General features: G+C 41.3%; 1 protein-coding gene and 1 pseudogene across 1 annotated transcript; one reads left to right on the plus strand and one right to left on the minus strand.

The window, feature by feature from the left end:
- Nucleotides 1–687: 687 nt before the first annotated feature.
- On the minus strand, nt 688–2,662 carry LOC116119133 (annotated as a pseudogene).
- A 5,631-nt stretch (nt 2,663–8,293) lies between these two features.
- LOC116119120 lies at nt 8,294–10,073 on the plus strand. Its single transcript, XM_031405066.1, has 2 exons — nt 8,294–8,674; nt 9,027–10,073. The coding sequence occupies exons 1-2, from the start codon at nt 8,294–8,296 to the stop codon at nt 10,071–10,073; spliced, it is 1,428 nt and encodes a 475-aa protein (XP_031260926.1).
- Nucleotides 10,074–24,091: the final 14,018 nt, after the last annotated feature.

Below are 24,091 nucleotides of genomic sequence, written 5' to 3' on the forward strand. Positions count from 1 at the left end.
GAGCTCCAGTTAATTTCTTTCTTTGCTTACTCACAGGCTTCTTAAGTCGTTAGTCTTATTAAAATTGTTTTTCAAACAGTGACAAAAATCCGGAAACATTTCTTCATTCGCAACAATATATTAGGCAATCTCACTTAATTAACATGGTAAGACCATCTAATGGCATGTGTCATCACAAATATTCTTAAATTTACTTTTTTATTTATTCATTATCATGTTTACTCAATCCAATATTCTTTATCAATAACCACCATCACAAGAAGTGATTTAAAAACTAAGAATTCGTGTTTTTATTTTGTTAGATGGTCTCACCATGTTAATAAATTAAGATAGTGATTTTATTTTATTAGATGGTCTCAACATGTTAATAAATTAAGATAGTGAGACGGTTTTTTTTTTTCTAATTATTATATGCATGAATAATTATATGGTTTTTCACCCCTCTATTTTATTTAAATAAGAACATTAAATCAGCATCACATATGGCAAAAAGATGTGGAAGCATTAAATTACTTGGACAAAGTCAATCCAAAGACAGGAAGAAATCTTCTGACGAAACTAAATAGAAACTATGATATTAGACAAAAGAATCATATAGTAAAAAGATAACAGTATGGCATTAATTTTCACTTTAACACCGTAGATATAGAATAACATACAAAAATATTAATAAAATTTACAAATGGATTAACGTAGAATAGTCAAAGACTGAGAAGGCGCATGGCTTGAACCTATAGCTGCAGCCGTATATAGCATATGATCATAATTGGAAGCAGGCATATTTGGTGGCAGATTCGGCAAAGCTAACTCAAAATTAAGAAATTGAATAACTTGCCTTATGGATGGTCTCCGATTACGCTCTGGGTGAGCACACAAGAGCCCCACAATTAACAAACACTCCATCTGTTTCACGTCAAAATTCATACATAACTTCTTATCAGCAATATCCAGAAGTCTTTCATTTCTATATGACTCCCAAACCCAAGGTACCAATGAAACTTGATCCTCCTCATATTTGTGCTCTATTGATTTTCTTCCACATGCAATTTCCAGTGCAACTACACCGAAGCTGAAAACATCTGATTCCTTGCTGGTCTTCTTTGTTTTGAGACATTCAGGTGCCATGTAGCCCTGAGTTCCAGCCAAACCGGTAGCATGTGACCCTTTTGCATGGTCAACAAATGTAGCTAACCCGAAATCCCCATGCTTTGAATTGAAATTTGAATCTAACATAATGTTGCTTGATTTGATGTCCCTATGCAGTACACATTGTTCCCATTCTTCGTGCAAATATAGTAATCCTGAAGCCAAATCTTGAGCAATTTTTTACCTCATTTCCCATGTCAATAAGCTTTTTCCTTTGAAAAGATGGCAATCCAAACTGCCATTACGCATAAATTCATAAACAAGTAGAAGATTCCTTTTCTCATGGCACCAACCCAGAAGTTGCACCAGATTCCAGTGCCTCAATCGACTAATGATTTTCACTTCTGATGCATACTCCTTTATCCCTTGTTTAGACTCTTTGGAGACCTTCTTAACTGCAATATAAGAGTTGGTGTCCTTCATAAATCCTCTATAAACCCCACCAAAACCTCCCTGTCCTAACTTGTTTTCGTCATTAAAATTATCTGTAGCGCTTGCTAATTCCTCATACGAAAACTTCTTGGGTCCAGTTCCTCTTTCAAATTCATTATCCATAGTTTCTTCTTCATCTTTCCCATCTCTCTTCCTACCAAAGCAAGCCAGCCGAACCAAAACCAACCCGGCAACCAACACACCACCAACAATACCCAATCCCACTGCCAGCCCGGTTTTGCTTTTCCTCCTACCGTCAACAAGATTTGGACTTACTGGCATTGGTGGATTAGTTGAATTACCATCTTCCAAGCTTGAACTGAACTCTCACGAGTTAACTGTATGTGTTGCAGTTGCATTTCCAGTTGCCTCTGAGAAACCAAAAGTTACAAACTCAGGTAAATAAAGCCTCAAATCGACTTTATAATCAAGGTGCTGCTTCACAATGGTACCATTTCTAAAACCAGTGAACTCAACACTCAAATTCTTTGTGCTAGAATTGTAATTGATCCATGCCTTATTTCTTCTTCCACCCATGACATCACTTCACCATGCCACAGCTTTCACAGACTGCAAAGAGTTGATGTCGATTCCCACATGTTCACGGCTGCTGGGTGGATCGTAGTGGTTTTGATAAATATCAAATTCCACAGCAAAAAATGGATTGGAGGTTGAATTTAATCGCTCATCATCGTTTGCCAGACCAAAAGACCCTCCTCTCGTGGCGTTCACAGGAATCATTGAAACTTGAGGCGCCAGAAAGAAGGTCAACCCATCTCCATAAGCACTTCTGTTTTGAGAATCAATAATGAAAGAGAAATCAGTCGTGAAGTCTGTGAGATTTTCCGTGGCATTGTCCCAAAGGCGCAGAGGTTTATAGTATGTGGCCCGACCAAACATGCCGTTTCCTGAGGCTAGTAGAATAACTTGGTTTTGTGGGTAAGCTCTCTGGTATGTCATGTTTTCCCCATTAGAACTGAAACTAGAAAAGTTGAAAGATAAAGCACTCACCACCGGGATTTTTAAAAATAACAAGGTGATGATCACAAAGAATTGAATAACAAGAATCCTCTTCGTATTGGAGATGGCCATTTTTGACAGGTAGGATAAGATGGCTTCTGAAATTTCACTCTCAGAAATCTAAATATTTAGAAGGTACAAGTCTTCACGTGCTTAAACCCCACCCAGCTCAGACTAAGTGGGAGGGATTTATTTTAAATTCGCAAGTAGGAAAAAAATAATTAAAACAAGTTGAGCAGCCTTTGTTTAACGTAGTCAATTATTATAAAGGGAATGTTATAAACTATAATATTTTTTATGAAAAAGCCAAAAGGATAAGAATTGTCAAAAAGTTAGGATTGCTATGACAACTTGTATCACATTATATAAGTTTTTAAAGATTATTTAACGAATTTTAGGAATCAGTTATCCTAATTTTGAACAGAGATGTATGATAATATAAAAAATCACGTACAAATGTGCAAATACTATAGGAAAAATGGTATCGAATGATTTGTGACGTGGAAGGCTGATGGGATGAGCCTGATATATGAAATTGATTAGGGCTTGATTTGTGTAATTGACTGACGGGCTTGATAGGTGAGATTTTATTGACTAATTAGTGGCAGCAGCAAGCCTAATTAAATTATAAGATTGGATGAGTTACAATTAGTCAAAAGGAAAGGTAATTAGAAGGAAGAAACCTAAAAGCAACTACTTTGTATTGGTGGTGTTCGCATTCCGCGTCTAGAAGGCAAAAGTTAATAAACTTCAATAATTTACATGGAAACATCACTTCTTATTCTTATTAGGTAGGGGAATTTTGTTCTTCTTCTCTCCCTCGTTAACGATGATTATCACTAGTTTACTATATCAATAATACTATAATTGCAAAGAAATCTTACAAAATTTTTTATACAAAGTGAGGTGGCAAAAAATGAAACAAAAAGTCAAACTCATTAAATTCACTCTTCCATTCATTTTTTGCCACATCACTTTGTATGAAAATATTTGTAAAATTTCTTTGTAAGTGTAGTATTACTCTTACTATATATCACTCTTGTCAATAGAAATGCTGGATTAGAGTTAGTTATGATTATAAGATTAATTGGGTCGATATAGTAAACAGTCACAATTAACACCTTAGTTTAAATACTATTATGTCTCTTAATTTTTATAGATCTAACGATTGATTCTGAAAAATAAAATAAAATTTGAAGGTGGATTATTTTTAAGAAATTGCGTCCACGTATTGTCATTTTTTAAAATGTCCGACATATAAAAATGCTTAGAGAACAATGAATAATTAATTTGAGTATTGAACATATATATTAAAGTTTGGAGATTAAAGTTTAACTTATATTTATTTATAATATCAAAAATTTATATAAGACACATATATAAACATGTGTAAATTATTATATAATTAATTTTTTGTGAAGTATTAATAATACTCAGTTATGATTTTAATTAAGAGGAGCTTAAGCGAATTTCTTGATCAACTATCAATTCCTAGAGCTGTTCCTGTTGATGGTCACTTTCAATAAACACAAAATAATATCATGAAGTTATTTTAAGTCTTCATAGGACAGTCCTTGACTTAATTCTATGGTCATTTTAAATATTGGGACAAGGATTTCACGCTGGTTTCATTCTAAGTGTGAAAGCTAAACCTAACAAATCAAAGACCAAAACAGCTTTTATTTTATTAAATATTCAGTCCATAAGTTTCTGTTTCCCCGTGTGATGTTTTCACTGTAAGGTAATTAAAGAAGAATTCTAACTTCACTCAATCAATCAACGTGAATAGAATTCAGTCATAACCAACAATATCCTAAAATATTAACACATAGATTTGTTAGGGCAAAAAAATGTCCTCGGCCCAAATAGGTCCAAAGACGGAGACACCTCCGGCAAAGATGAAACCTCAAGCCCAATTCCTACGGGGCCCAAATCAGAGTTTCGTAGATGAGATCCATTTGGTATGCTGTTCCAGCTCTTATACATCTGGACCCAGGCCTCCTGATCCTAGAACAACTACTAGGCTTACAGTCAACTCGAAACCCACAGTCGCCAACGAACTACACTCCTACTTGAACTCTGCTAAGGAAGTCAATTACTATCCCAACTCCTCCAAGGTCCGTATCCAAGCCACGTATGAACTCCCTTTCCTGTTGAGATAAGGGAGCCAAAGGCTACACCTTTTGAGAGGATTACCACTATAAGGACTCACAGTCCCATCAGGATTCAAAGACCATACAGTCACTATTTAAACAAAGGTCAGCCTTCTCACAAAAAGGGAAACATTACACTTTTAGACCCTGGAGTTCCCACTCGAGAACTTTGCATTACAGCCGTAGTCACAGTCCCCGACTAGACTTTTGGTAATTTTTCCTTTCCCTAACCCTCACTAAACTAGCATCACTCGGCCTTACTAACTTGAGCGTCGGAGTGCCTACGGCAAACACCACCCCGGTGTTTCTCGTCTGCTTCATGCTTGTTTCTCACGTGTGCAGGTGCAGCATATCACTAGTGGCCTAAACCTTACGAGATCAGTCCCTCTTTTCGTAACGGTAGATTTTTGCATCTACAGTTTGGCGCCCACCGTGGGGCCTCTGGCAATCATTCGTCTCATGAACCCTGCTACGTGAAGAAACTCTTCATGGCTGACAATTCTGATAACACTAATCCTGGCCTCGAGGCCAAACTGGAGGCTCTGACCGCCCTCATGCAACAGCACTCAAACAAGGTGGCTACACTGGAAGTTGAGAACATTGTCATCCGGACCGAAAATGCCTCCATCAGGGCCGAGAACCAATCTCTAAAAGAGAAGGTAAGACAATTTTGTGATCTTAAGCTTTTGCCTTGTCAGGTACAACCCAATCGATTTCGTGCCTCGGTTCTGTCTATGCAACCTCTCCAGTCTCCAAACCATAAACCCACAATCTCGGATACGAGGTCGCGCCAGTTATGTTCATCTTTAGTTGATGATTCAGCCCTGACTGATACGGAACAGAGGCCACCGATAGAGCGACTCTCGGTCGATCTGCTTCAAGCACGAGATCAAGGAGTCCAAGTGACAAAAAGCCCACCACAAGAAGAACTACCCATCCTCGCCATCCCATCCCACCTTCAGTTAGTCATCCCAACCCAAACACCACTTGGCTCGGCTCATCCGCGCAAGTCGAGCGGTCCCCCACTCCTTCAAACCACTCTACTCGAGTCCATTCATCCCAATGGGCTAAACAAATCCTAGATAACACCCATTACAATCCATGTGGGGCGAAACACATGATTGGTCACAATGGGAGTCATCCAACTGGAGGGAATGACTGGGGATCAAAGCTACCAATAATGGAGTGATCCATCAGACTACACCACACGGATTCACCTACCGAAACGCATTAGGCGCGAATCGCGTGGCTAAACAATTTAACCAGGACGACCTAGTGGCATCCGTATCTCCCATGGAACAGATATTGGCCAAGAGACTGGCCGACATAGAGGCAGTGATGAGGCGCATTCCCGGAATGTCGATTCCAACAAAAAAAAGCCAACCTCACTGTTATGCTGATTCACCCTTCGTAGACGTAATCGTGCTAGCTGAGATACCACACAAGTTCACCATTCCCAGCATGAAGCCCTATAATGGAACAACCGACCTAGACGACCACATAGCCTCCTACAAGCAGCGGATGTTCACCGTATCGATACCCCGAGCACTAAGGGAAGCCTGCATGTGTAAAAACTTTGGTTCAAGCCTCTCTAGCCCAGCACTTCAGTGGTACACCAACCTCCCAAACTGTTCAATCAACTCTTTCGCCTAGCTCACCGACACCTTCATTGAACAATTCGCCAGCAGCAAGAAGCTCAAGAAACTATCAGCCGGTCTGTACAAGGTCTATCAAAAGAGGGGGGAACCGCTGAGAGAATACGTTAGCAGGTTCAACAAAGAAAAAAACTCCATCCCTTCTTGTAACCCAGAGACAGCAGTAGACGCCTTCAGAAAGGGTCTCCTTCCGGATGGAGAACTATACAAAGACTTGATGAAGCTCGGTTGCACCATGATGGAAGACGCCTTAACCAGAGCTGTAATTCAAATAAGGTGGGAGGAAGATGAAATGAACCAGATGAGGCATGCCAGGTACGACGACTGTCCCTAAAGGCGGAATGATAGAAGGTTAGAGTCCAGATCGTTTGACCCCTATTACCAACCCCCTCCACGTAACCTGAACAAGGTAAAGAGACCATATGACTGCCCGCCAATTGGAACTGACAACAGACCATTTGGGTCGAGCCAATACAAAATTCTGGAGTACAACCTCAATGTCGAACCAGCCCAGGTCATGGCAATTATGAAAGGAATGAGACCTACTGTTAAGTAACTGAACAAGCTCAATCCTGAAGCAAAGAGGGACATGACCAAGTGGTGCGAATTCCACGACGACCATGGTCATAACACAGCAGACAGCATCGCCCTACGGTTGGAAGTTGCCGCGCTACTGAAGAGGGGACATCTCTGAGATCTGTTGACTGATAAAGGGAAGAATACAATTAGCCAGAAAAGCTCGAAGGAAGCATCTCCCCCCCACGAGAACCTACACCAAAAGGTTTCTGCTCCATTATCTCTGGTGGGTTGGAGATCAGTGAGGTAAGTTACTCCTCAGCCAAGCGTTATGCCCGAGCCAACCATTACTTAGAAGTCCAATCCATCCATTCGCCCTCCCGGCTACACACCAACCAGGTAATCCAATTCGAAGATGATGAGCTAGTCACCCTAGCCGCCTTTCATCACGACATTTTAGTCATCTCCCTCTAGATCGCAAACATCCTGGTTAAAAGAGTATTCATAGACGGGGGATCCTCAGCAAACATTCTCTTTCTTGCAACAGTGAAGACCATGGGACTAGATGAAACAAGCATCAGCAGACGACCAACTATACTGGTAGGGTTCAGTTCCGAGCAGAAGTACACCATAGGAGAAATCGCTCTGCCTGTCTACACCAACGAAGTCAACAAGCAAACCATCTTTCTAGTGCTCGATTGTCTTTCGCCATACAACGTCATCTTGGGTCGACCTTGGATCCACGACATGCGAGCTGTTTCATCCACTTTCCACCAAACCATCAGGTTTCCAACGAAATAGGGAGTTAGGGAAATCAAGGGCGACCCCAAGGCGTCTAGAGATTGCTACAAAAACGCCTTCAAAAGCAAAGGTCACGCTTCATAGTAACTATAGTCTTATCCAACCATTCCGACCGAGCCAGATCAACCATCTATGGAGGAGTTGGATGAAGTGCAGATACGCCCGGACGACCCCGAAAGGAAGACACAGATAGGCTCACGCCTCAAGCCCAAAATAAGAGAAAGACTCATAAAATTCCTCAAACAAAACCAGGATTGCTTCGCCTAGTCCCACGCTGACATGACAAGAGTTAGCCTAGAGGCAATCATCCACCACCTCAAAGTAGACCTGGATCACCCCTTAGTGAAGCAAAGGCGTAGGAAATTTGCACCAGAATGCAACCGGATCGTCCATAAGGAGGTCAACAAATTACTGAATAATGTCCTGATCAGAGAAGTCCACTATCCTGACTAGTTGGCGAACGTGGTAGTGGTAAAGAAAAAGAACGGAAAATGGAGAGTCTGCATAGGCTTCACGAATTTAAACAAAGCATGCCCTAAAGACTCATTCCCGCTCCCGCATATTAACATGATGGTCGATGCGACAGCAGGCCACGAACTCCTAAGCTTCATGGATGCCTTCTCAAGGTATAATCAAATTTTGATGCACCCAGATGACCAAGAGAAAATGGTCTTCATTACAGAAAAGGGGACCTATTGCTTCAAGGTGATGCCGTTTGGCCTCAAGAACGTCGGGGCTACCTATCAACAGCTAGTCAACAAGATGTTCGCTGAACACCTCAAGGACACCATGGAAGTGTACATCGACGACATGCTCGTTAAGTCCCTCATGGCCGAGCAGCGCCTCGACCACCTCAGCCAGGCATTCACCGTCCTAAAGAAGTATAACATGAAGCTGAATCTGGCCAAGTGCTCATTCAGGGTTTCATCAGGGAAATTCCTAGGATACATGGTAACTCAACGTGGGATAGAAGCCAGCCTCGATCAAATCCGAGCAATCCTCAACATACCATCATCAACTTGCATCAAAGACGTCTAACGCCTGGCAGGGCGAATGGCCACCTTGAGCTGCTTCATCTCCAAATTTGCCGACAAGTGCCACCATTTCCTCTACACGCTAAAGAAATCTAAGAAATTTGAATGAACCTCCTCCTGTGAAGAGGCCTTGCAACAACTGAAAAGATGCCTAACCTCCCCTCCACTCATCTCCAAGCCTAAGGATAGGAAAAAAGATTTACACTTATCTGGCAGTTTCAGAGATAGCAATTTTGGCAGTGTTAGTTCGGGGGGATAATGCGAAGCAGCTACCGGTCTACTATGTAAGCAAGTCACTCCTCGACGCGGAGGCACGATACAGTCAGTTTAAGAAACTTGCACTCGCCCTCGTCCATGCGTCTAGGAAGCTCAGGCCATACTTTCAATGTCATTCCATAGTCGTACTCACCTCCTTCCCACTCAAGAAGATACTACACAAGCCAGAGTTATCAAGCCGACTCACACAATGGACAGTAGAGCTCAGCGAGTTCGACATATCTTTCCAACCACGCACTACCGTCAAATCCCAGGCGTTGGCAGACTGTATTGCTGATTTCACTCCAAACACCACCGTCCAAGCAAAAAGAGAGTTAATGTGCATGAATAACAGATCACCTTCAAAGTGGACTCTCTCAGTGGATGGCTCAAGCAACATGAATGGGAATGGGCTCGGCATTGTACTTACTACTCCAAAAGGAGACGTCGTCCAACGAGCCATACGATGTGGATTCAAATGCATCAATAATGAAGCTGAATACGAGGCTCTTATCGCTGGACTCTCCTTAGCCAAAGAAATCAGACTAAGGAAGTTGGAGGTAAAGTCCGACTCCCAACTCGTGGTCAACCACCTATATGGCATTTACCAAGCCCGCGGCTTGAAGATGACAACCTACTTGAACCTGGTTAAAGAATTACATAACGTCTTTAAAGAGTTCTCGATTGCCCAAGTCCCAAGAACGGAGAACACCCATGCTGACGCCCTTGCTAACCTCGGCTCAGCCCTTCAATGTTCCTCCCAATCATCCATCCCTCTGTTATTCCTCCAATGGTTGGTCGACTGGAAGGAAAGACCAATGAACGAGCCGCCCGAAGAAGTGATGGACATCGAACTGTCTAATACCTGGATGACTCTAATAGTAAAATACTTGGAACACAATGAGCTCCCAGCCGACAAGAATGAAGCATGCCACCTGAGAGCAAAAGCCACCAGGTTCACTATATACGAAATCCAGCTCCTTAGGAAGTCATTCTCTTGTCCCTACCTCAAAAGCATAAGCCCAGAAGAAGCCAAACGAGTTCTGGCCCGAACTCCATGAAGGCGAATATGGAAACCATGCCGGAGGACGCAACTTGCCCACCGAGTGATCACCATTGGCTACTATTGGCTCAGTAGCTTATGTAAAGAAGTGTGATAGTTGCCAGAGGTTCGCCCACGTCTCACACCTCCCACCCGAATGACTTAACTCCACTCTCACACCTTAGCCGTTCATGAAGTGGGGAATGGATATAGTCGAAAAGCTCCCGACCACGCCCGAGTAGCGAATCTTCATGTTGGCTGTCACTGATTACATTACTAAGTGGATCGAAGCCGAAGCACTCGCACAAGTCAGAGATAGAGAGGTAAAAGCTTTCATCTTGAAGTATGTCATCTGCAAGTTTGGGATACCGAAGGAAATCATCACCGACAATGGATCTTAATTCATCAGTTTAGGCTTCAGAGATTTCTACGACATATGGGGAATAAAGCTCAGCTTCTCTACCCCCCGTAACCCCCAATCCAACGGCCAGGCAGAATCATCAAATAAAATCATCATGCAGACTTTAAAGAAACTCCTACAGAAAGCCAAGGGCACATGGGTAAATGAACTACCTGAAGTCCTTTGGTCCTACTAGACGACAGCCCGCTCATCTACAGGTGAAACCCCTTTCTCCCTCACATATGGATCTGAAGTAGTCATTCCAGCCGAAGTATCAGTCCCTTCCACTAGACTTCAATGGGTAGACGGAGAAACCAACAGTCAAAACCTCTGCCATAACCTGGACACCATCGACGAACTGCACGAGCAGGCAGCAATTCGTAATGCAGTCTATCAACAACAGGCCGCCCGACACTACAACTGGAACGTCTGAATCAGAACTTTTAAAACTGGTGATTGAGTCCTCCGTAAGGTCTTCCAAAACACTAGGGACGTCAACTCTGGAAAGCTCAGCCCCACCTAGGAGGGTCCCTACAAGATCACTAAGGAAGTAGGGAAGGACGCCGATTGGCTCCAAACTTCTGAAGGCAAAAATGTCAGTAATAGTTGGGATACAGTCCACCTCAAACGTTATTACTTTTAGTTTAACTCATCCATCAACATTTTTGTTTCTCTTTTTTCTGTTTTTAAAAGGATAAGTGGGCCTATCCACCTCCTTCACCATCAGTCGGCCTCATGGTCCGAGTACAATAAAGTATTATATAACAATAGAATTGTTAACACCTTCGATCGGCCCAGACCGATTCATAAGTTTACACCTTCGATCGGCCCAGACCGATTCATAAGTATAACACCTTCGATCGGCTCAGACCGATTCATAAGTTTACACCTTCGATTGACCCAGACCGATTCATAAGTATAACACCTTTGATTGGCTCAAACCGATTCATAAGTATTACACTTTTGATCGACCCAGACCAATTCATAAGTATAACACATTTGATCGGCTCAGACCGATTCATAAGTATTACACCTTCGATCGGCCCAGACCGATTCATAAGTATAACACCTTCGATCGGCTCTGATCAATTCATAAGTATTTCACCTACGATCGACCCAGACCGATTCATAAGTTTATACCTTCAATCGGCCTAGACCGATTCATAAGTTTATACTTTTGATCGGCCTAGACCGATTCATAAGTTCACACCTTCGATCAGCTTAGACCGATCCATAAGGTTACACCTTCGATCGGCCTAGACTGATTCATAAAGTTACATCTCCAATCGGCCCAGACTGAATAGAAGACTCGTGCTTTCAACCAACGAGTCATTGACCCAACCTACTAGAGAGTCCACACGACTCAGCCACTTAGTCGCATCAAAATCACAGCACAAGCATGCGGTTCAACCCCTAGTGCATCTATAAACAAACAAGTAATCAACTCATTCACCCACAAGGAAAGCACCAAAACAGAAACACAAGTATAATATAAAAGAAGCCTGAAGTGGCTAAGTACCAAGTATAAAGTAAGGCACACACGCCAAGGAAGGACATCGCAGGCCCAAAAAATACATGAGCAAAAAAAATAAAAAAACAAGCAAAGTATCATCGGTACGAGTCGTCTCACCCACCTCCGACTCAATCACCCTATCACCAGCCCCAGCACTCGCCCCTACATGAGCTGGCTAGCAAAATCAAGCACCTGCTCATCAATCTGCTCCTCCGTATGCCCAATGACCTCCTCCTCTATCATCTCTCGCATGAGTTGGATGTCCTCATCCAGGTTCCAGTGAGAGGTGTTCCCGGTCTTGTACTCAAGTATGAGCTCTCCCCTGGCCCTAATGATGGCGTCATTAGCAATGCTCAAGCACTGCTCCCTTAGGGACACGACCTCTGCGGTCCTCTCAGCCAACTCTCTCCTCAACCGCTCCAACTCTCTCTCGACCTCCTTCAGACACTGCTGGCTTTCCCGCTCAGCTTTCTAGGCCGTCGCTTCTCACTGTCATAGATTGGCATTAGATTTCGATACATCATGTATCCTCTTCTCTTGTAATACAATGGATTTCCTCAGGTGCAGGCTGCTAGTGAATGCCTGCATAACAAAAAAACTTGATCAGTATACGTCAATAATAAGCATAGTAAAGTAAAACTCTGGCTTATACCTAGAAAGCATGGGAAACCCCCCAGTCAGCAGCCGCAACTGCACCCATCTGGTTCAAACAAGTCTTATCAGCTGGGAACAGGAATGAGTCAGCCAACTGACTCATGGAAGCTGAGTCCGAGTAAGTCGACGCAGAAGCCAGGATACTGAAGGTGATCCTCTCAATCTCCTCATCCAAGACTACAATCTTGGATGACTCAGCCCCTACTGCAGGCTGACGACTTGGTGGAGTCGCCACCACATCCTTTGCTCTTCTCTCCTCTCTGGCCGAAGACTCTCTCTTCCGTTTCTCCCAACGCCTAGTAATAGACTCACTCGCCCTTAGGACGGTCAGCTTCTTCATTAGCTATTTTGCAATCGCAAACTCTACATTCAGCCTCGACTTACTATACAAGATATGATTGCAGTAGCGAGTTAGCAGCACACTCCAAGTTTGCTTCAATAAAGAGAAGGGGATACCTCGCTCGATGGCTTCCATTCTGGCCTAGAGATGACTCATCCTGAGGTTAGCTTCCTCTAACACCACTTGCCAATCCCTCTACGCTTTCGGAATGGCTAAAATCTTCTGGGTCTGCACGTCTAAGTCGTCCGCACCCTGCCCGACTCGATTGAATTCAAGCTCTGCAAAGAAGAAACACAATAAGATTTTAGTAATCAAAATTCGAGGAAAGACAAAGTTTCTCACTAGTAGCTCGCCAAGTGAACGGAATGTCGCCCTGGCCTTTCTCCCTGAAGACTACATCACCCCACATGAAAAAGTACCGATCCTTCTAGTTCTTATCACTCGATCGGAGGTCGGTCACAAGGTGAGCCAGCTCGTGCCTAAGGTTCAGTAGGTATCAACCTTTGTCCTTATCGTTTTCCTTTAGGAAGTACAAATAGAGCAACTCGTGCAGCCCAAACATCACCTGATGCTGCACACAAAGGTCCTCCAGGGCCATCAGTAACCTTCACCCATTCGGCATGAGTTAGGGCGAAGCAATCCTGAAATGGTCTAAGACCTCCCATATAAGGCAAGGGATGGGTAGAACGAGCCCATCATGGAAGCCCTTCTCATAGGCGCTCACCCATCCCTTCGCTTCCTAGTTGACTCGCTCGTACAACCGAGCCGCCCTAATCTCAACGGATTTTGAAATATGATACATTGTTTGGATATGACACATATCACTATCCTTCAATAAGGGCGGATAATCTCGACTCAGTATCCCACCACCTGGCCGACTCGGCTCATCCTCAGAGCCACTACTGGTAGAGGATGAACCACCAAAATAACCAACTCCATCGGAGTGATCCCCACTCCCCCCTTGCTTGTCAGACTCGTTATCACCCGAGTTCACCCCACTCGTCCCAAGGGCAGCTACGCTTGTTAGAGTAGATGCCCTAGAGCTAATATTTATTGTAGAATTGACTCTTTGTAATAATGTTCATTGATCAATAAAATGCATTTTATTCTATATCGCGTAAATCATCATTGCATGTATTGATATATGTCCTGAGAATGGTAGAATCATGACGAGGGTATCAAGTGTTTCAAATCTTGATAGTGAGAACCCTATGAGCACATATGGTGGCCATTCTAGAAACATCCGTAGCCTCAGTATTATTCTGAAGTGAGGACACAGACAATACGGTAAGGCTATCATAGTGTTGAACGACTCTGTTGAAAGACAGTGACTGATCTCACTTGTCAAGATTGTTTGGTGACAACCTGGTGCAACACATGGGTGCTTGCTGTAGACAAGTTCATTTGACTAACCCACCAGAGGATTCCATATGGATGGTAACCCCAATATCTATGGAACAAATCCTCTAATGAATGGTGGTGCATGTGATCCTTAGACTTGAGATCACCGGAGTGCCTTGTGCACCGATTGGTGCAGTTTGACACTAGCCCAACGCAGTTCTATCCAGAGCTGTCAATACGGTAGTGATTGGCTACATCAAGGAGTGTATCAAGACTATGGTGGATCAACAGAGGATTCATCACTCCCAAGTACGGGAGAAGTTATCTCACGGTGCAACTCAGTAAATGGCAATGACACTAAAACTATGGCCACAGTGGGATTGAGTTATTGTTTTATCCAGTTTATAATTCAGGTCATTGGTCCAGTAATTGAATACATAATATCGGGAGTAATCGAGGTTGACACTATTTCTATGCCTCGGTCTTGTCGAGATAAAGTTTGATGAAAGGATTAGATTGCACAGTAACCATATCGTTGACAGGTAGTTGCTTCGCTGAATCCGAATCTATCGGGTGGCCATGATGTCTTACTAGGGGCCAATCTTGGTCTGTGTGTAGTGAGATGATTAATTGGTGTTAATCGCAATACTAAATACTACTGGTATGATAAGGAGCCTACAAGTCACACATATAGAAGATAATTTAAGAACCAGTTTATAAGAAGGGCGTTTTCGTCTTTTTAGGCGAAATGGTATTTTGGTAATTTCACAGTGCAATTAAATTTGCTGAGGTCGTAGCCTTTATTTAATTTGTTAATTAAATTAAATAAGTGGAATTATATTTAAATATGTGTTCGCATATATTTAAATGAATTATTGTTATTGTTAAATGTTAATATATGAAATATATATATATTAATTTAATTTAATTGAAATAACAATAATAATTAAAATTAAAATATCTTAAAGGGGCTGTTTGGATACAAGGGGTGTTTGGGTTGGAGCCCAAGCCTATTCCATGATGGAATAGGGCAAAGTGTGCGCTATATAAGTGCAACACTTTGTGAATTATTTAATTCATTCATTCATTCATTGAAAACAAATATTCCAGCCCCTTTTCTTCTCTCTCACACCAGATTTCTTTTGTTTGAAGAAAATATTTCATTTGATTTTCATCTTGGTTCTTAAAGGCTAAAGAGGATCTATCCCTCTTTAGTTCCTTGAGGTTGTCTTCGTGTGGACTACATTGGTTCGATCCTACACTTGGGTCGGTAGCGAAACCCATTTCGAGACAAATTGGAGGAGCCTCTAAACGTCGGTATGGTTTCTTAACCTTGAGCTGTTTTTCTACAGATTTTAATATGTTGTATAAACTGTAAATTTGTGCCCTAATCTTGGTTCAAAGGAACGATCTATAATGTTTAAATAATTTTTGTTTCCGCTGCCATGTATGATCGTTTTCCTAACAACGCTCACCCCAGTCGGTACCAACCGAAACGCCCCACCTTCGGGCATCATAACCACGGTCGAGGCATTCTCGTACTCATTTCTGACCTCAATCTCGGCACCACTCAAACTATTGGACCTTGACCCAGACACTGTTCAACCTATTCACTCTCCCCGACCGACTAACCCGACCTTTTCAAAACTAATTCTACTTGATCCTGCTCGCCCTGCACCACTGATCGACCTCTCCAAGTTCAAAACCTGCACTCCCTAAAACCTAAGTGTAAGATCACCACTCGTCCCTCACCACCAACCAGACTACTTTCTCCAAAACTGTTTCTACTTGATCCCGCTCGCCCCGCACCACTAACCGACCGACTGGCCCCAGTTCAGAACCTGCACTCCCCAAAACCTAAGTGTCAGATCATGATCGTCCCTCACCACCGACCAACCTACTCTCCAAAACTGCACTAGATCCCCTCGCCCAGCATAACCGACTGACCCACTCTCCGCAAAAGCTAATACTGCCTGATCCTTACTCGCCCCGAGTCACCAACTAAACTATCCCCGAACACCAGTTTTCTCAAACTCTAAACCTAGCTTAACTTTACACTCAGCTCGGTCAAGCAAACCGAGGCGAGTCGAACAAGATACTTGTATAAGTCAGCTCCATCTTCTTAAAACCCAGAAAAACCACCGTGAACTGACACACTCTTTGCCGATGAACCAGGATTCCAAACCTCTTCAAAACAAAACCACCTCTCCAAATTTTTCAAAGTTTTTAAACAAAAATCAATCCAATCAACTCGAAATCTTCCAAAAACTCAACGCTAACGGAAAGAAGAAAAACATAAACAAAGAACGGTGCAAAATACAGTGTTTACTGTGAATGAAGCTAGAATCTACCGAAGAGAACCACCGCCACTAAAGAAATTTTGAAACAAAGGAAGAAAAAGGAGGAAAAAGAAAAAACTGAAGAAGGCTGGAGAAAACGCGAAATGAAGATGTACTGTCACGCCACCAGTTTTATGGATGAAACCTAACAGAATGAGACACGTGGCAGCCCCCATTGGGTATGGGGCAAAGGGACTCTTCGATTTCCTACCCAAAACGAAGACAAAATCACCACCGTACACGTGGATGGGATCCGCGCAACCTGGGGAATCGCGATCTTGTGCAAGTGCCACATTGAATCACGCGGTCTACCCGACCGAGCTAGTATGTTCAAACATACCAATTATCTACAGCAGAGCCAACAAATTTTGATACTTCACCCATTCAGGAGGTCCTCCCGACCGGGCGGTTAGCCGGGAATAGGTAACACTACTTTTAGCATCGAGACAAGCACGGGCAAAGATGAAAGGTATCAAGCTATTCGGTCATCCCGAAAGGACGAGTCGGCAGTGAATAGAATGTAAGCATGCATACATCACTTTGCTCATGTTCGACCAATTCGCCCAAGGCGCCACAGCCACAGCCACATTGGGTTTAATGCAATCCGCTCAGCCGAAAGCACCAAGTGAAGACACCTTCGTGAGATAGCTTGCCTACCCTCCGTTTGATCCGACTCGCCGAACGAATCACCCCCATGAGATATCTCGCTCATCCACCCATGCGGTCCGATGCACCAAGCGAATTCACCTTCACGAGATAACTCATTCATTCATACACTCGGTTTTACATGCCGAGTGAATACACCTTCACAAGATAACTCATTCATTCACGCACTCGGTCTGACACACCGAGTGAATACACCTTCACGAGATAACTCATTCATTCACGCACTCAGTCTAACACACCGAGTGAATACACCTTCATGAGATTATTCATTCATTTACACACTCGGTCTGACACACCAAGTGAATACACCTTTAATAGATAACTCATTCATTCACGTACTCGATCTGACACACCGAGCGAATACGCCTTCACAAGATAGTTTGCTCATACACCCGCTCGCTTAGCTCCATACACTGATTGACGGTATCCCCTTGGGTTGATTACACAATTCAACTCGGTTAAAGGCATCGAGTGTGTTCATGACCACATGTCACCTCCGTCTGCTTGGTCTGGCACACCGTAGGCCTCACTAACAACTGACACAGTCATACGTTTAACCAATCCGGAGGCCGACCAGATACATCTCCAAGCAATGTCTACTCTCTAAGCTAAGCATTCCTTAACTCAAAAAGTGGGGGACAAACTGTTAGGGCCAAAAAATGTCCTCGACCCAAATAGGCCCAAAGACGTAGACACCTCTGGCAAAGATGAAAGCTTAGGCCCAATTCCGACGGGACCCAAATCAGAGTTTCGTAGATGAGACCCATTTGGTATGTTGTTCCAGCTCCTCACCATCTGGACCCAGGCCTCTTGATCCTAGAACACCTATTGGGCTTACAGTCAACTTGAAACCCACAGTCGCCAACGAACTACACTCCTACTTGAACTCTACTTAGGAAGTCAATTACTATCCCAACTCTTCCAAGGTCCATATCCGAGGCACGTACGAACTCCCTTTCTTATTGAGATAAGGGAGCCAAAGGCTACACACTTTGAGAGGATTACCACTACAAGGACTCCTAGTCCCACCAAGATTCGAAGACCATATAATCACTATTTAAACAGAGGCCAGCCCTCTCACAAAAAGGGAAACATTACACTTTCAGACCCTGGAGTTCCCACTCGAGAACTTTGCATTACAGCTGTAGTCACAGTCCCCGACTAGATTTGCGGTAACTTTTCCTTTCCCTAACCCTCACTAAACTAGCCTCACTTGGCCTTACTAACTTGAGCGTCGGAGTGCCTACGGCAAACACCACCCAGGTGTTTCTTGTCTGCTTCACGCTTGTTTCTCACGTGTACAGGTGAAGTAGATCACTAGTGGCCTCAACCTCACAGGATCAGTCTCTCTTTCCGTAACGGTAGATATTTGCATCTACAAGATTCATGATTATTAGTATCCTACGATATACGATGCGTATCAAAGAGTATATCCTAAAACTTTCAATACGTTGATATGTATCTTATGATATGATACGTATTTGTTTGTATCCTTAAAAATATCGATACAAATTGATACGATTTTATTAATTTGGGCCGAAGGCTCAAAAATTTTTTTGGGTCAGATCCCGGTCACCTAATCTGGTTCACCAAAACTTGCCCAAATTTACCCATTGTGCATGGAGAAAGTGAAGAGGAAGATGTATTACCCATTTTGCATGATAATAATAACATAAGTGGAGATATGAATGGTTGAGAGGAAATGATATAGATTCTTAATTTTGATTATGTAATACCATAATTTAAAGTCAATAATATCATAAAATTCGTTAATTAATCTTGGGGATGATATTAATTTTTAGAAATTTTTTATTATTTTATTAATATTTTTGAAAAAGGAGTATCCTATGATACGATACGATACGCGATTCGAAAAATTAGGTTTTCGATACACGATTTGACAACCATGCATAAATTATAGAATACTGAATTAATAGTAAAGAATTATAGACAAACTTGTTTGTGTCATGATTTTTTATTCTTTAATTCCTTTCATAGAACTGGTAGGTTTTCACAAGCGATAGAAAGCGTAAGTATTCTTTTCCAATAATGCACGCAATCTATGACGACTTACAATGGGTTAAGTTGTTCAATTAGCGTTTGGAAAGTGAACTTAGCCAATTTAATATTGGTTTATTGGGTCATTTCATTAAAGGCCTAATATACCCTGAAGCCCATTACAGACTCAAGCCCACACTTTGTCGTTAGTCTAGATTAATCAAATGAAGTGTAATGGGCAAAACTTTAATTTAATCATATTAAACCTATTAGGATATATCAATGGACTATATATTTATCCAGTTTTAATTAAAGCAAATATAATTAATGTTAGCCCACAATTAAGAAATTTTTCTAACATTCTCCCACTTGGGCAGCATCTATTATTTTATTTTAATTTTAAGAAAATAAAACAATTTTGACTCCCAGATAAACATAACTTTCTGACTTTAAGGTGGCCACTATTTTAAGAAAGCAACATAGTTCAAAGATAACACTTTGACCAACAATCCAGTTATTATGATTATCAATAATGAACCAAGGCAATCTTTACGTCTTAAATCAACATAAGATCAATCTATGATTACAATTACCAATAATCAAATCACATGGATCAATAATTTGGGAGTGTGGCAAAGATAACACCTAACAATTGATCAAAATAAAACATGTGTTATTCCTAGTTAGTCCTCTTAATGATTTCTCTATAAACTTTATGCTTTAGTGAAAAGCTAGATAAATTCACAGCTTCCAACAAAACCTCACCGCTTCCAATGAAGCTAGTATGTTTCAACCAATTATCTCAAGATATACAAATATGAAACATACCCATACAAATATCATTCTGAGGAGAACACTATTCTTGAGACATAATGTTGTATATCAAAAAATTCAAATGCGTAAATTTTATATTTATCAACAAAATATCAAACAATGATCATGATAAAAAAAAAATATACTAACTCAATTATAAACAACATAGTATAAAATCAACAATCATACATCAATAACTCCCACTAACCCAGAGTATCAAAGGACTCTAAAATACCCATGTTTTTTACATGAACTTTAAAAGTAATGGGTCTAAATCCTTTGGTTAGTGGATCAGCCAACATAGTATTAGTATTAATGTACTCTACAACATTGTCTCCCTTTTCAACCAGTTCCCTAACTATAAGATACTTTATCTCCATATGCTTTGACTTACTACTGATTTTATTTTTTTTGGAAAAGATTATGACTGCATTATTATCACAATATATCATTAGTGGCCTAGAGATGGAATCAACCACATGTAGCCCAACAATGTAATTCTTCAAACCATGTAGGCTAAGTGGTTGCTACAGAACATGCAATGAATTCAGCATAAATGCTTGGGCTCTTGCATATAAAACCAAACAGTTTTAAGAGTAAACCGATCTAGATATGGAAAGCTCATTATCACCCTTCTTTAATGAAGGTCATTGTACTAAAAGACCACCATTGTTTTGTGGTGTAAACTACACAGAATGGAAGATTAGAATGAGACTTCATATTAGGTCCATTGGTTACAACTTATGGAAAATAGTTGAACAAGAGAACTTTGTTCCCATGGACCCTAGTACAAGTCTTCCTAAAGAGGAAGATGCCTATACGGTCGATGATGCTACAACGTTTGGAAGAGTTTTGAAATGTGAAACGTCTAAAGATGCTTGGGAAATCCTTCAAACAACTCATGAAGGAATAAGTCAAGTGAGAGAATCAAAAATAGATATGTTATTACGAGATTATGAGCTATTTGTGATGAAAACTGGAGAAAGTATCACCGATATCTACAAAAGATTCTCCAACTTGATAAATGACCTCAAGGGTCCTAGAAAGAGTTTTGAAACTCTTTAACTTGTGAAGAAAATGTTTCATTCATTACTGGAAAGTTGGACAATAAAGGTCACCACCATTGAAGAATCCAAGGATCTCACCAAAATGAAAATGGATGAGCCCATTGGTAGCTTATTGACATTCGAGCTGAAGAGAAAGCCAAAAGATGAAGAGATCCAACCAAAGAGGGAAATTACCCTCAAGACAATAAATAAAGAAGAGGAAGGTGATTCTTCCATGGAAGAAGATGAGATCAACTTCTTGATAAAAAGGTTCACAAAATTTCTTGGAAGAAACAAAATATTCAAAGGAAGGAACTTTCAAAGGTTCAAACCAATGAAGATGAATGACAAATCAGACATAATTTGTCATGAATGAAGAAACCGGACCATATTCGTTAAGATTGTCCTCAACTAAAGTAGAAGAAGAAGGATAAGAAATTCAAGAAGAAGTTTCTTGCTGCCATATGGAGTGGAAGTGATGACTCTAGCGATGAGAATGAGTCATAAGAAAAGTAAGCCAACCTTTGCTTCATGACCAATGAATGTAATTCAGAAGAGAACTTCATTTTTGAGGTAAATGACTCTAAACACTATTCTTTTGATGAATTACAATATGCATTTGAGTCATTAATGGAAGAATTTGAAAAAGTTTCTTCAAGAAACTGTGCTTTAAAAAATCAAGCTTGCATGTTGAAAAATGAGCATGAAAAACTTGTGAGTGAGCATAAGCAACTTAAATAGGATTTTGATTGTGTTGCTTGTGATAAAATTTACTTGACAAAAGAAGTTGGTGAATTGAAATCATTGTGTGAAAGCTTGCAAAAAGAAAATATTGATTTAAAAAATGAGCTTGAAAACATAAAAAGAAATTTGAATAAATTCACTTTGGGGAGCAAGAGACTTGATGAATTTATCACCTAAAAACACCTCATAAGGGCAAGTATAAGGTTAATAATAACCTTAAAAAGTATTAGCTTTGATATCTAGAAAATTTGAAACTTGAAAGCTATTAGCTTTGATAGCATAAAGTTGTCAGTTTTGACAATAGAAAGCTAAGACCTAAAAGCTATCGACTTTGTAAGACCTAAAAGCTAAATAGTGTAAAACTTGATAACCAATATAAGAAAATGAACTAAGCCTAGATTCAGTTTTATAAAGGCCCGAGCAAAGAAGCATAAATGCCTAAATAATTGAGACCAACTTCTATCTAGTCTGTGGCCATAAACAAACTCACTACCCCAAGTAACCCACTAACTAGGAAAGTGGAGTAAAAGAAAGTGGGAATTATCTACAGTTGAGAAGTAGCTCCAAAAAGTAAGGGATAAGGAAACTACCTAGGACGAGAACCCTATAAATTCCCATTTGGAAGCTAGTACCAAGGTAATGAAAATATACTAGAAGAATTCAATATTTTGTTTACTTTGATCTTTTTCTAACACATTATTACATTTAGTTATTTCTGATACAATAAAGCATTACATATACATATATACATACATACATGCATGTGTACATACATGCATTTTTCTTTATAGAAGCAACCTCATAGGCATTCTCTTTCGTGTCTTTCTAAAATTGTAGTCATGGTAAAATCTTGGTTCAAAGTCAAACCGTGAACTTATTAATGAAGCAACAACTCATATCATTAAGAAGGGCCATAAACTGGAGAGTCTTGACCAATTTGAATTTTTTAAAATTTAGAACCTAAAACTAAATTTTGTTTTAAAAAAATGAAGAAAATGTATTTAGATATTTTTTTGTTAAAACTTAAACCAATTAATAAAATACAATTCCTGCGAGTCAGATGTGCTAGTGTTCAATGCTTCATGACTAGGCAGTTTTTGGTGGTGTAGATGTAAAAATCTACCTGTACAGAAGGAAGATTGATCCCGTGAGGTTGAGGCCACTAGCGATCTGCTGTACCTGCACACGTAAGAGAAACAAACGTGAAGCGACGGAAAACACTGGGGTGGTGTTTGCTGTAGGCACTCCGACGCTCAAGTCAACAAGGCTGATTTAGTGAGGGCTAAGGAGTAGAGAGGTTACCAGAAGTCTAGTCGAGGACTGTGACTACGGCTGTGATGTGAAGTTCTCAAGCTAGAACTCTGGGGGCTGAAGGTATAGTGTAATCTGCCTTGTGAGAGGGACGGCCTCTGTTTAAATAGTGACTGTTTGGTCTCCCAATCCTGGTGGGATTAGGAGTTCTCATAGCAATCTGTTTCTTCCAGGGATATATCCTTTAATCCGATTATCCTGGCATGCAAGGGAGTCCAAGTATGACTCTGACACGGACCTTGGAGGAGTTGGGGTTGTAATGGGCTACTTTACCAGTGTTCGAATAGGAATGTGATCTGTAGGTGACCATGGGCTCTGAATTCGTTCATAGATCCACGAAGTTAACTGGGACTAGGAGGCTTGTGTCCGGACGGTCTGGGCCGACTGTACCTCATATCAAATGGGCCTACTCCAGTGAGTTTTGGATTAGGTCACATCGGGATTGGGCCTAGTCTTTTCCTCATTGTCAAACTCATTTTCCCATTTGGGCCGAGGATGATTTTTGGCCCTAACAGTTTGTCCCCCACTCTCTGGGTTAAGGTTTTCTTAAGTCAGAGAGTAGGAAGCGAGCGAGGCATATTCGGTCTCTCTTCTCGGATGACCGATTGTCAGCGCAGCTGACCAGTTTGATGTAGGTGATTTGTGGTCAAAGGTCGTTCAGTACCCATTACAAAGCCAGAGTATGCAACCAACCCAAGAGGGTGTGCCCGATCAGTGTGGGGGGCCGAGCGGGCTGAGGCGATAACTGAACTTCTGGGGTACATGAATCCATTTGGTGTGCCCAACCGAGTGGAGAAATGAGCGAGCATCCTATCACAGGCGTTTTCGATCAGCATGCCTGGTCGAGTACATGAGAAGAGATCAAACTGAAG

This window comes from Pistacia vera, unplaced genomic scaffold, assembly GCF_008641045.1.
Source record: "Pistacia vera cultivar Batoury unplaced genomic scaffold, PisVer_v2 Contig873, whole genome shotgun sequence".
Taxonomy (NCBI): Eukaryota; Viridiplantae; Streptophyta; class Magnoliopsida; order Sapindales; family Anacardiaceae; genus Pistacia; species Pistacia vera.

What these genes read in the sequence shown, in the direction of transcription:
- LOC116119120 (XM_031405066.1), top strand. Translation starts at nt 8,294, where the DNA reads ATGGTCGATGCGACAGCAGGCCACGAACTCCTAAGCTTCATGGATGCC. An exon ending in GGAAATTCCTAGGATACATG is followed by an intron (nt 8,675 to 9,026) that starts GTAACTCAACGT and finishes AATGCGAAGCAG; the next exon opens with CTACCGGTCTACTATGTAAG.